The sequence below is a fragment of the Sycon ciliatum genome, chromosome 7 (genome assembly GCF_964019385.1).
Source record: "Sycon ciliatum chromosome 7, ocSycCili1.1, whole genome shotgun sequence".
NCBI lineage: Eukaryota > Metazoa > Porifera > Calcarea > Leucosolenida > Sycettidae > Sycon > Sycon ciliatum.
Genome location: NC_088649.1, coordinates 24,129,302 through 24,143,505, shown reverse-complemented (window position 1 = coordinate 24,143,505; position 14,204 = coordinate 24,129,302). Strand labels below are relative to the sequence as shown.

General features: G+C 43.9%; 1 protein-coding gene across 1 annotated transcript in view; it reads left to right on the top strand.

Moving 5' to 3' along the window:
- LOC135821208 (uncharacterized) overlaps window positions 1-5,610 on the top strand; it is a 49,203-nt gene extending 43,593 nt beyond the window's left edge. The window contains exon 18 of the mRNA XM_065334273.1: window positions 4,511-5,610. Within this exon, the coding sequence (XP_065190345.1) occupies window positions 4,511-4,532 (22 nt within the window). The 3' untranslated portion in view covers window positions 4,533-5,610. The remainder of the gene's footprint in view (window positions 1-4,510) is intronic.
- The last annotated feature ends 8,594 nt before the right edge of the window (window positions 5,611-14,204 follow it).

Genomic DNA, 14,204 nt, shown 5'->3' with positions numbered 1-14,204 from the left:
CAATGAGAGCTCCGCCTTGCTCTTTGTTGCCTTTCATGGTGGTCGTGGATGTTTTTTAAAATTTAATTAACCTAATTTAAAAATTCGACGAGGAGACAATAATTTTAATATGGCAATAAGTAGGACGAGCTGAAGCGACATGTGGACTACTTTATTAACAATGTAAGCGATGGAGACGATGCAAGAAACAACCTAAAGGGTAAGGAAAAATACATGTAAGAAGAAAAAGGGCAATGGAAAAAAAAGATGATTCGAACAAGTTTTCGTACAACACTCTTCAGGAATCACCGTTGTACTAAAGAACAAAATGAGAACAAAGGAAATAATATAGCAATCAAGGTAGGGTGACACGATACAATGACAGCACTAGAATATCGAGGTGCGATTTCTCACAAAAGTGTGCAGAAAACAAGGGTATACAAGTAAGAACTAAGCGTGACAAGTGTGTATCAGCAACAAAAAACAAAAACAAAAAAAGTGAGAACGAATGATAATAATAACAATAATAAACAAGAAGGTGACAAAACACATTTAGGCACAAGTGGCAACAACGTTGCCACACTACACAACAGAACATTATTTGAACAATTTTAGGGTAATAACACTATCTTTCTGGACACACAAATTCGGCTTATGAATGCGCTGACAAACAGCTTCCAAAACTTGTAACTGCAAAAGATAACCATGACGAGCACGGCACAAAACAGAAAAACAGGAATCAGAATAAGTACGACAACAGTCAGTACTAGAAACCAAATGATTGTATACTGAAGACTTGTTATTACGAGACGGACGCACACAATCTCGACTCACGCGCACACCCTCACACTCCCTCTCACCCTCACTCAGCTCACCTTCTCCCTCACTGTCCGAATCAGAACCTGCTCCGTCATCCACCGCGGTGGAGAGTCAAACCGCGGTGGATGACGGAGCAGGTTCTGATTCGGACAGTGAGGGAGAAGGTGAGCTGAGTGAGGGTGAGAGGGAGTGTGAGGGTGTGCGCGTGAGTCGAGATTGTGTGCGTCCGTCTCGTAATAACAAGTCTTCAGTATACAATCATTTGGTTTCTAGTACTGACTGTTGTCGTACTTATTCTGATTCCTGTTTTTCTGTTTTGTGCCGTGCTCGTCATGGTTATCTTTTGCAGTTACAAGTTTTGGAAGCTGTTTGTCAGCGCATTCATAAGCCGAATTTGTGTGTCCAGAAAGATAGTGTTATTACCCTAAAATTGTTCAAATAATGTTCTGTTGTGTAGTGTGGCAACGTTGTTGCCACTTGTGCCTAAATGTGTTTTGTCACCTTCTTGTTTATTATTGTTATTATTATCATTCGTTCTCACTTTTTTTGTTTTTGTTTTTTGTTGCTGATACACACTTGTCACGCTTAGTTCTTACTTGTATACCCTTGTTTTCTGCACACTTTTGTGAGAAATCGCACCTCGATATTCTAGTGCTGTCATTGTATCGTGTCACCCTACCTTGATTGCTATATTATTTCCTTTGTTCTCATTTTGTTCTTTAGTACAACGGTGATTCCTGAAGAGTGTTGTACGAAAACTTGTTCGAATCATCTTTTTTTTCCATTGCCCTTTTTCTTCTTACATGTATTTTTCCTTACCCTTTAGGTTGTTTCTTGCATCGTCTCCATCGCTTACATTGTTAATAAAGTAGTCCACATGTCGCTTCAGCTCGTCCTACTTATAACCTAATTTAGTTTAATTTTTTACAAGATACAGAACTCACCGGCATGCACATGGGGCTAGCATGGGGTGAGACAGTGTTGGTGGGACTGCCATGCCCAACCGACCAGAGGTCTCGGCATCTTCGAAAGGCAGGCTCGAATACATGCTCTACTTGTAGTTCAGTCCTGGTCAGTGAAATCCAACTTCATGAATAAAATTGTGTTTCCGGGCGCTACGCCGCCCTAGCACTACATACACTGGTATGTGCACTCGAACGTGGCCTTACTTTATTCATGAGGTTGGGTTTCTCTGGCCAACACTGTCTAAATATTTAATTCCGTAGCTATGCAGAAGACGTTACTTCAGTAACGTCTGGCGCTAGCCAGGGTCCACACAGCTTTAATTCCCGTAGCTATGCAGAAGACGTTCCTTCAGTAACGTCTGGCGCTAGCCAGGGTCCACACAGCTTTAATTTGGTGTTTGTTTGTTTGTTTGTTTATTTGTTTGTTTGTTTGTTTGTTTGTGTCACGCCCGGCGCTATCCCGTATCTGTCCCGTACTGTACCGTACTAGCAAAGACAGCTGGCCCTGATATTTTTGTTTGTTTGTGCCATCGAAATGCCTGGCGCTATCCCGTACCTGTCCCGTACCATCAAGGGTACGGTACCAACAAGAGAATGAGTATATATGCGAAGTGTATCGGGGGAATGCATTCAGTGCAGTAACATTTTGTGTGGATTTGTGTGCGAGGCCGAGATCCCACTAGCAGGCTGGCTGGGCCGCCTGTCGACCAGCCCGGGAATCGCATGTAGGCCGATAGCATAATAATTATAACGTATATACAGTCATGTAGATCTTTAGCAGGGAGTCATAATGTAAACGACTCCCTGCTGTATGGGGAGATTTTCTAGAAAGAACTACGAAGTAGGGAGACGAGTAAATGCAATCAGAATGGATGTTAGTTGCCGTCAGTATAATAATAAGAAGAAGAAGAAGAACGTCCGTGATCGGCAGAGTCAGCGCCAGTCCCAGGAAACGTCAGGACAGACATCCTGTCGACTCCAGAACGCCCGTGATCGGCAGATTCAGCGCCGCTCCCATAGCTATGCAGAAGACGTTACTTCAGTATCTCATTGAAACGTTTTTGCAATACAATGATGTAGCTAATCAAAGGAAAAAGCATTTCCATCAGTTCTAACAACATGCGCGATGAGCTAGGCAACAAAGCATAGCGCAGGGCCCTGAGCTTCCAAGCTCTCTCGTTTGGTATTTGTGTGTTTGTGTGTTTGTTTGTTTGTTTGTTTGTGTCACGCCTGGCGCTATCCCGTATCTGACGGCAAAAAAAGCATAGGGATGTTATAATTTTTTCAATTCTCCTATTTTTTCAGGCATATCCTGGGATTCGAACCCGCACTATCGCCCTACATGCATTCCCCCATACACTTCGCATTCATACCCATTCTTCCAAGTTGCTTCACGTTATGATCTTGCGTTTGAAAGCCCTATTTGAATATTGCGGGCAGCTGTATGTGGCCAGCTGTGTTTGATGGTACGGTACGGTTACGGGAGACGGTGTCGTACTACCCTCGATCGTACCTGTCCCGTACCTATCCCTACCGTACCGTACCATCAAAGACGGCTGGCCGCAATGCATATTCACATAGGGCTTTCAAACGCAAGATCATAACGTGAAGCAACTTGGAAGAATGGGTATGAATGCGAAGTGTATGGGGGAATGCATGTAGGGCGATAGTGCGGGTTCGAATCCCAGGATATGCCGGCTGGCCGCAATGCATATTCAAATAGGGCTTTCAAATGCAAGATCACAATGTGAAGCAACTTGGAAGAATTAGTATGTATGCGAAGTGTATCGGGGGATGCATGCAGGGCGCGCGATAGTGCGGGTTCGAATCCCAGGTTATGTCTTAAAAAAAAAGGAATTTTTAAAAGAATTTATAACATCCCTATGCTTTTTTTTGTCTAGGTCATCAAGGCAAAAAAGCATAGCGTAGGGCCCTGAGCTTTCAAGTTCTCTCGTTTCAGATACTAACTGACCTACCACATATCCATGGATGTGAGAATATAGTATTAAAATAGTACTCAAACCCAGAGGGATATTCACTCCATGGGATAGTGCTTACTACGCCAAAGAATGTGTTCCGGTGCGATGTGTCTACATTCAGTCCCACCATGAGCAGGGGGAGGGGGGGGGGGGTGATACTATGGTAAGGAAAGCAATTTTGAGGGCATGCGCTCATGTGTATATATATATATATTATCGACTCCAAGGGTGTGTATTTCGCCAAGTCAACCACTTCATCGTAGACCTTCATACTTCAAGTCCATTTAAAGCGCTAAATTTCACACTGCCTTTCATTCCAACCCTTTCACCGATACACTCTTAACTCTGCTGGTGAAACAATACGAACTCTAAACAGCTCTGACTAAGGTCTAAGGTGCCATGTGACGAAATGTGTTACGTTTTGAATACGTTAAAAGTCATCGAAGCAGTCATCATTCTGCATTGCCTTTGCAAAATACTTTCAATAAAGATGGTGATTATAAACGGGGTGGTGTTTTTGTCAACTCCAGCAAGTGCGTCTTTTCTCTCATTTTTGCAATTACTCTATTGACCAAATAACTATTACATGAAGCCTCGCTTCACCTACCGACCAAAAACAAGGGAAGTGCGCAGACAATATTGCACACCATCCCACAACACTGCATTAATATTGGTTCCCCCCCCCCCCCCCCCCTCCCCAGACACACACACACCTGCACATATCCCATACCTCTCTCATTAATTTGTTCTTCTTTGTTATTTTTGCAGGAGGACGAAGTTTTCATCTTGATCAGGACGATCCTGTATAATATCTTCGACGCACACACACACACACACACACACACGCACACACACGCACACACACACACACACACACACACACACACACACACACACACACACACATACACACACACACACAGGCACACACGCACGCGCACACACACACACACATGCAAACACCTCAGACCTCAGACATGCCCATCGCGGGAGCGATGATAGCGAACAGCTATGTTAGACATAGCAACTTGTGCTGGGATTACACCATTCAACAGCTTGCAAGGCTGATGAATTGACCGCCACTATTTTTAGCCTGGTATCCACCACACAGCTGTTTGAAGTGACTTTTTCTGGCCAGTGAATCCCTATTTTTCATTTTTCCATTTTTTTTCTTTTTTTTTCTTTTTTTCTACACACACACCACACCACATACTCCGGCATACACTGGCTGTTGGTAACCACCCAGGAGAATGAAAGAAAAGCGATTTCCAATCGATAGGTTGCGGGTTCGATTCCCGACGATTATGGTCACACACGTCTTTCTTCTCTTTCTCAGACTCTTCCTGACATGCAAACACACACACACACACACATACACACATACACACACACTCCACTACGATTGACTTCTCACTTGATGACCTGAAGCCTAAGGGTCGCAGAGCTGACCTTGAATCCGCGCATCATCCCAATGTTGATGCGACTAGGCAGCATGTGCATGCATGTCAGAATGCTTGGTGCCTGCGTATCAACACCGGCGGAAGACTGAGCCACCCGTCTGCACTGCAGCTCTCTGTAGCTTAGGGTACAATCATCTACTTTTGATCTTTTAGAACCGCCGGTTTGCGTTCACGAAATCCTTATATTAGTTGTTTGCAAATATCGAACTACTTCGAAGTATTTTCATGTAATTTTATGATACTATCCCAAGATTCATAATATTAAAATTTTGATAGTCATAATCATACGCATGCCATATTTGTCAGGATCAACTCTTGGTTAACGGGTAGCTTGGTTTTCAATTTTCTTTTAAAATGTCATGTGACCGGAGCAGAAGGCATGTCATTTAAATTAGTCCTGCCTTCCAAGCTTGTTCGAGAATAAAGTGCATGTGTGTGTGTGTGTGTGTGTGTGTGTGTGTGTGTGTGTGTGTGTGTGTGTGTGTATGTGTGGTGTGTGTGTGTGTGTGTGTGTGTGTGTGTGTGTGTGTGTGTATGTGTGGTGTGTGTGTGTGTGTGTGTGTGTGTGTGTGTGTGTGTGTGTGTGTGTGTGTGTGTGTGTGTGTGTGTGTGTGTGTGTGTGCATGTGTGTGTGTATGTATGTGTGGGGTGTGTGTGTGTGTGTGTCCATCGTGTGGCTTCCGTCAGCGGCTCTCCCTGCCTTGCTGCAAAACCCGCTCCAGCTCACGCGATAAGTGTTGCTAGTGACTAGTAGTGTTATGGAACTTCAGTGACGCAGGCATGCACGCCAACTTGATCAACAGGCAGTACGAAAGTAATTAGTTGTTACTCAGGGAAGAACATTTCAGAGAGAGAGAGAGCAAAACAAGTTGAGAGCAAAACGACAACATAAGCACTACTAATGAACTCATGGCAAAGAGTTCCCAAACCTTTTAAAGGCAATTGAGTACAGCCAACTCAGATCAGATGCATATGGATTATGGTACGACTTCTACGCACAGCACGCAAGACTAGCAACAAAGCACCATACCGGAACTAACGATACTGTCGATAGCATGATAAGACTAAAAGCGTGCATGCAGCAAGCAATGCAAAACAAAGGAAACACATCCATGCATCGTGTGCAGCAGACCACGATGATTGATGAAAGGGCAAACTGTCATACTGGGTGAAACACTACCCATGTAGGCTTACAGCATGATCAATGAATAGTGAAGCAATAGCCTGAATAGGGCTTGAAAGTGCTACGTCACAGCATAGCAACAATTGCAAAAATTCAAAAACTGGATCCACTTGGATCCAGTTTTTGTATGGATCCAAGCACATTTCAAGCCGTCTTATTCACAGCAAGGTGATGTAGCCAGTGAAACTGACTGATTTGGCTACTGGTGGCGGGGTTACAACTGGTGGCGAAATAAAAGTCACACCTGCATGCGACATGAGTGGGTTGCTATGCACCCACAAACTGAGGCAATAGCAAAGTCACACCTTGGTATAGTGGATCCAAAAGAGAAATCTGATGTCAACTTACTACTCCCTGGCCGTTTTCGACGTCATCACTTTCAAGCCCTATAGACAGATAGATAGGTTCAGTTATATACATTGTATACATTACACCAAGAGTACATAACCAGTCTGTTATGTACTCTTGATTACACTAGTCAACCCGAGGGTCCCAGCTGCACAAATGTGACAAAGGGAACCGGGAAAAGTCCAGGAGATCTCGCTGGGATGTCAATACGAAACAGCACCTCAACAAAACTCTCCACGTCTGTCAGCCCCTCACAAAGAGGGGACATGTAACTGGAAAAGGCAATGTTCAGGACAGGTGTGTGTACCGGAATATGTGGTGTGATGTGTGTGCGGGAAAAAATGTAAAAGACCAATATTAGTAGGAATTCACTGGCCAGAAAAAGCCACTTCATAGCTTTCACAGTGTGTGGTGTAGACCAGGCTGAATAGTGGCGCTTCAGCCTAGCTTGCAAGCTGTTCAATGGTTGCAGTTAATATCCAAAGGAGAGAGATGGAGGATTGGAATCCCAGTGATTATAGCCACAGGCTTTACTCAGCTCCCCTCAAACAGGAATTTGTCGCCTACAGTACTGCCGGGTGCCAAAGAACGGAGCACCGAAGAACTGCTCTTCTTCACAGATTCTGCCTGAACAAATGCTCATCAATTATGTTCTTGTCCTCTACCCTAGTCCAAATTCTGCCTTGCCCATGCATGACTCTCATGAAATGCCCGTACTAAATAGTCTATAGAACAAGAATATTGGATATCATACTTCTCTCATCAACTATGATAATACCCATTTCATACCCCCCCCCCCTTCATAAAATTAATACCTACTGTTTTCTTTCCTTTCATTTCATCTTCTTTTCCGTTCCTTTCTTCTTCATACAAATTTTAAACATTTTCATCATATTGTGAGAGCCGTGGGCCAATAGCCCCGGTGAGAAGGCAGTCTTGCCTGTTCATATGGTGAAGTAAAATAAAGAAACAACAACAACAACAACAACTGCGAGCCTGAATATGGGCGAGTAGTCACTACTGATGTATAAGGCCATGGTAAAAAATAAAGTTGATTCTCAGGTCATGAGCCTGTGAAAATCGGTGCGAGCGAGCGATTTTTTATTTTAATTCCCACAATTTTTTTATTTCCAAAGATAGGGCCACACATGTGTACGTCACAGGTTCATGATTAATTGATAATTATTTTATTATTCAGGCCAGGGAGTAGAAAAATACCGGTATTTTACTACTCCCGGATTCATGCCTTTCGCATTGACCGTTTTCATGCACGCATATCCATGCATAGAAATAAAAAAAATCGTCGGTGCGCCGCCAAAAATCGATGCGCGCGTACTTGAGAATCAAAGGCATTTTTTACCATGGCCTAAGTACAAATTTTTTTCACGAAATCTTTCGTTATAATTATTATCACTCCACCAGCCGGCTTGTTACGTACTAAATTTTGTTTTTATTTATTTTATTTATTTATTTATTCAACATCTCCTGGCCCGTCCGAAGACTGCCAATAAACATGAGAGGTCAGGTGATAGCCAACCACGGCAAGCTAAAAAGGGAAAAAAAAGAAAGATGCTGTCAGAGAGGGAAAGGAGATAGGGAGAGAAAAAGAAAGGGAGGCACATTAATAATACATGGGATCACTTCGGATGAGACAGTGTGGAAAGCTGGAATGTGAATTTCCTGATATCCTGGCATGTCTTAATGCTAGTAGGCAGGTTAGACCAAAGGGAGTATGCTGAGAAGAAAGGGGATTTCAAAAACAGAGAGGAACTAGCTCGGGGCAGTGATAAGGCATTGCGTGTTGGTCTAGTGGTAACAAACCAGTTGTACTTGGCAATATGTTTCGGGGTTTTTGGTCGAGGTCTGTCACCCCGAACGTTCAGAAAGAAAACTTTAGTTTTGTACAAACTTAAGTTATTTCGCGCCACCTAAACGAATATACTGTAAAAGCCATTATTCTAACGAGGCGCATATAATAACGATTTCCCAAAATTGACTAGTTTACGTGTACGAAAGGTAACGATTCTCACTCATTCTCAACGCTCAATAGGACAGTATATGTATCGATTTCTGTATAATAGCAATAAAAAGAACAAATTCTGCAGTCATCGCCACACTGCAACGAAGTCATGAAAGTTTACCAGAATTAATTTTCTTGTCACATTCATCAGTGGAAAGTCGTGACTGAAGAGTAACCATGCGGAACAATGATTAAATATACATTCAATGATGTGTTACGAGAACAAAATACAGTGCCAAAATAGAAAGAGGGAAGGTGAGACAATAGCAGTGAAGTGAGAGCTAAGTGCAACGGTGGGTGAAAAACTAATAATTATAACGCTAAAACTGTGTAGTGAGACAAACAATCATGACCTAATTTCTTGTTTTTCGGGACTTCTTTTCAATTATTATTTTCTCCTTGAATGAAGCGGAATCAAGTTCACAATACCAGTTTTTCATGAACACCAAAAAAGTAGGTTCGAAAGGTGTGCCATTCAAATAATAGCTTCAGGAAATGATAAAACAGTTTGTCTGTCACGCTCCTGAACTATCCCTAAATACCATAAGTGACATCAGACCTTATCTTGCTAAAATTCAAATCAAGTCGTGTCAGCCAATCTGCGAGTTATCATGGGAAGTGCAGTGTTCGAAATGCTAACAAATTCCAAGTACAAGTCGGGAGTAGTCGGCGCACGACGCCGTCTCCTGTTCACACTCAAATTGCAGCTGTTTTGTACGCTTGCGTCCCCGTCTACGCCCGTCTACGATATGAAAAGTTGAATCGATCCAACTCTTCCCATCGCTTCCAGATCCGTACGGCAGTATGGTTGCGTTCCCGTTCCTGGTGTTCCCATTGGACGTCATCAGACTGTCCGGTCGCTTCCCGTCGATCCTTACGTCGCGTCCCGTCGAATGTGAACTAGGCTTTAAGGCGCAGGCGGGCGTTGACCTTCTCTTTGAGCGTCTGCCCATTCACTGCATCCATGTTTCCCTCGTGCCATGGTACGAGTTCCCAATTAACTGTGGGTCGCAGCACGGCTGGAAAATCCCTTTAACGAAAAAAAAAAGCAGTCAATATAGCCCTAAGGAGTCAAATATGCAGGGATATTTGACTGCTTAGGTATGGCAAACATCTTATATTGGCTTTTTACAAGGTCAATATTATAGGAAATAGAAACTTCGCAAACGACATCGACTTCACCTCGGTCTTTCTAATACTCCTCTTTTATTTCCTATACTGACCGCGTACTCTGTCAATAATAGATAATGTAATACAGTCAACGTGTATAATAATAATAATAATAATACTCTAACCACTGAGCTATGGGACCAGGCTGAACCTAGAAGGCGCTGACAAGTCTTTCACTCCAAAGGCAGCTCACAACACGTGCCACACATACTGATGGCACTTGGGTCTTTTTCCCTCCCCCAGGGTGGGTCTGGCGTTTTTTTCTCTTTTCAGGCAGTTCACTTCCCCGACTGATCCTTTGAATATGAAGTTCTCCCAATCCTTTCCAAATAATAATAATAATAATAATAACAAGTCATAAAAATAATTTTTATGACTTGGGGCTCCCCGCGTGCTAGTTTGTACGTGAAGTGTGTGGGTTACAGTGAGGGCTGCGTCCCACCCGCCTGTGTGGATTCACAGGAAGTGTGAGTTACGAAGTCTGAAGAAAACGTTGAACGGTCTCTGCTTGGATGACGACTACACCATAGCTCAGCGGTTAGAGCATCGCTGGCTACAAGCGAGGGTCCCTGGTTCGAATCCTGGTGGTGACAGTCAATTTTTTCTTCAGACTTTTCCCGTTTGTCTCTTTCCCTCAAAACCAGTCAATAATAATAATAATAATAATAATATTCGCGGGATCCGCGTCGGCATCGCTTGAATGTTCAGAAACACACAAACTAGGCTTCGCATCCGCAGGCCACCTCTATGCCTGTTAACCTTAGTGGCGACGTGTATAATGATTATTATACCAGTATCAGGTAAACGCTAGCTCCCCGTTGTTACTTCCAGCAGCTTCACCCTCCCCGCGACAGCGGCTATCAGCCTCTCTCTCCATCGTCGACCGTGAATTATCACAGATACAACATTCTACATTTATCAACACTGAGTGAATATGTCTCGAGACGAATTTAGCGGATCAACAACGCTTTGCTGGAGATAAATTCTCCTCTGGAGGACCTTCAGGGTACCTGGAAGGGTATAGAAGACGGGATCGCTCACGACGTTAGGAGAACATAGAAAACAACCTCCTCTTCGATTGAAAATTGGCCAAAAGGTATGTGAAATGTATGTGCGCAGGTGCACTTCCACTGGCAAGCCAATCCCTCATTACGTCATCAGCACTCGCTCTGCGAATTTCAAAAGTCGTCTTCCCGATCGACTCGATCGCTTCTGGAGACTCGTTCTTGTTCGAGCGGTCTTCTCTTTCACCTACCTTCGTCTTGCCATCGAAAACTCGGCGTCGAAAATGAAGCCGGAGTGCTCCTTTAATGTCGACCCATTGCATAATGTCAATGTCAAACAGATCATGCAGGAGAAGACGGGGATGTCGGGCCTTTTCAATTGTTGGCGTCCAGTGTACAGACACCAGTCACATTTCCTGCGTCTTTGCAGCATACGGGCTGAGGATATGCTCATCACTGTAGAGTCCACTACTTCTTGATTTGTACTTGTACAATAATTTGTACAATACATGACAGGCGTACTCAGTGTGCCTCGAAGGACTGCGAGATGCTGCAGAAGACCAGATTCAACCTTTCTGGACGGCCAACCACCGACGGTGGGCTACACGATGGCAGAGGAACTAGATTCCAGTGAAAACCCAAGATTCCTTTGCTCCTGGACGCTCCACCGTCTTGTGATATCTGCCAGGTGCGCAGTAACCAGTATTTTTATCATCGCGAGGACGACGACGATCGGCAAACTCTCGCTCACAGCCATCACCAGCCTCTCAAAACCATCACTTGGTATCCCCCAGAAGTATCGGAGAAAGCCACAACAGCTCACAACAAACAAAAGCTAAGGACGATGGAAACAGAGCATGTCAGAAAGAAGACGTTCAATGTGTTGCTATCAGGGTTTCTGCTAAAATAGCTGTCTTAGTCCGCCATGCTGCATCTTTACCCCTCTCATGTCGTATCTGCTACTTCAAATGCTTTGTGCTGTCTGAGTTTCTGTGTGCATCCAATGCTTATGCATGCCCCATATCTATCTGTTCACCAGGAGCTCCGACTGGAAAGGCTCTTCAAGCGCGCATTGCGTGCTGTATGTAAAGTGCCCCCATGGACCCCCACTGTTACGCTAAATTCTTCAGGAAGTAGATTGTTTGCAACTTTTTTCGACCTCTTTCGTCACGAAGAACTCGAGGAAGCAACAGTAACCTGCTTATCGTCCCTGCAGCTGCTTCTGCACATTCTACCAAATTGGTGACACAATGTCATACTGGCGCAGTTCTCTGGAATTCCCTGCATGCGGATATCCGAGGCGTCACCAAACCTTCAAGTCAAGCGCTTTGCAACACATTCTTGCCTGCTTTTAGCTTTACGCCCATGTTTCTGTAGCTGTGCTGGAACTGCTCTATTTCGCCGCCACTATTTACCATTAGCCATGTCTCCCCCCCCCCCCCCCTCCTCCACCACCCTACACAGTGGGTCCATTGTAATTAGGCATCTGCCTGTTTGGTTTTCTCCACTATAAACAAAAGAATACTACTACTAGACGAACACTATGAAGTTCAAGATGTCTGCCTGGGTGGATGTAGAAGGTTGGCATTGGCTCGTCGTCCAGTCCGGAATTCTCTTATGAATAAGTCGCACTCAAAACAAACGTAACGAAGGCCTTTCGTCTCAAAAGTTGTCTTTCTCCTGGCGGCTTGCCTCAAGCGAGTCGATATTCGTATCTCGCCTCTTCCCTTCACGAATTCTACTTTCCTCGTTGTTGAGTACGCCTGGAAAAGGGAATTGGCAAGCGAATCGTTTTGGTCGCAATGGAAATTGCAAATGAACAAGATTGTTGGCGAAGCGTGTGTTCGCACTTTCAGCAGAGCAGTAGCTGCTGCTGCAATGAAGTTTGTCCGGCTGAAAGCGATGACGATACGTCCAGGACCACCACGCCCAATGGGGCACGTCCACGTCCTGGGTTGATATCCAATAAAGACCGGCCAAGGCCTCTTTTACGGGCAAATTAACACAATGGTTTTAAATGCAATAAATCATACACTGGAGAAGAAATCAGAAAATGCATGTGTAAAATAAAGAATTTCAAACTCAAACCAAAAAACTTCAAATCAATTTTTTATAATTAAAATAAACTCAATAAACTCAATTCAAAAGGAGAAAAACAATAAAGAAACAACAAAAAAAACAATTAACCGTACATAACAGGCTCTCAGCTGCATCGAATAGATTTCCCAATGCCAATATTTCGCCACTATTCGATGCAGCTGAGAGCCTGTTATGTACGGTGTGCAATGGAGATATTTTCCGATGTGAAAACTACGCTGCAATGGAGTCTGAGAGTTTTACGGAAACGCACCAATAACTTCATCAAGAAAAATCAAAAACAAACAAAAAACTTGATAAACAAAATAAACACAGTATAGAAGATTAGAAAATTACGTAACAATGCGAGACTCAGCCACCACGACGGAACTACATGTATCCACAAAACGTTGGACAGGGAAACCCCGACGAGAACGAGCACTACGGATACAAAGAATCCTGGATCTTAGTAAGGAGAAAGAGAGACGGGCACGCACCAGACTCATGACAACAGAGTATTCGCTACCAGAAGACTAACATTGTAAGCGACAAAGACGTTTCAAGTTTTAGGCAAGAGCTGTCGTATCCAAGAAATCAAAAACCGCCAACAGCAAGCTATGGCCAAATAATATCTTCTAGGCAGTAATTTACAGGCCTTGCGCCTGCTGCCTCGTCTTACTCCTCCGCATGGCCAGGGTTGAGGCGGAATGAACGGCAAAATGAACGCACGGGGCGCGAAGAAGCATTCCAAAGACAAATATTCAAAATTAGAACCAATCGTTTCCAAAGAAGCGCCGCGTGGCTACGAGAAACCCCACATGAAATCCCCAAACGAAAACGGCCATTCGGTCGGGAATTCGATGGCGAATCGAATATACACTACCTCAATCCCCGCCGATCTCCGATATTCTCCGCCTTCTGCCTCAAACTTGACCGATTTGGAAAGAAATCCATCGCCATTACGATCGTGCATCCTCCACATACATTCAGAAATGCTTGCACAGCACTTCTTTTCATCGCGTCTGTGCGACCGACGCTTCCATGACAACCCTGGGACAGGTGACCAATCAGAGTGAGATGTCCTAGATAGGACATCTCCCCGACTGACTGTACTATCAAATTACGAATCTTGGGATAAAAATATAGTTAAAATTACATGAAAATACCTTAGAAGTAGTTCTATAATTCCGCTGAGAGCGCA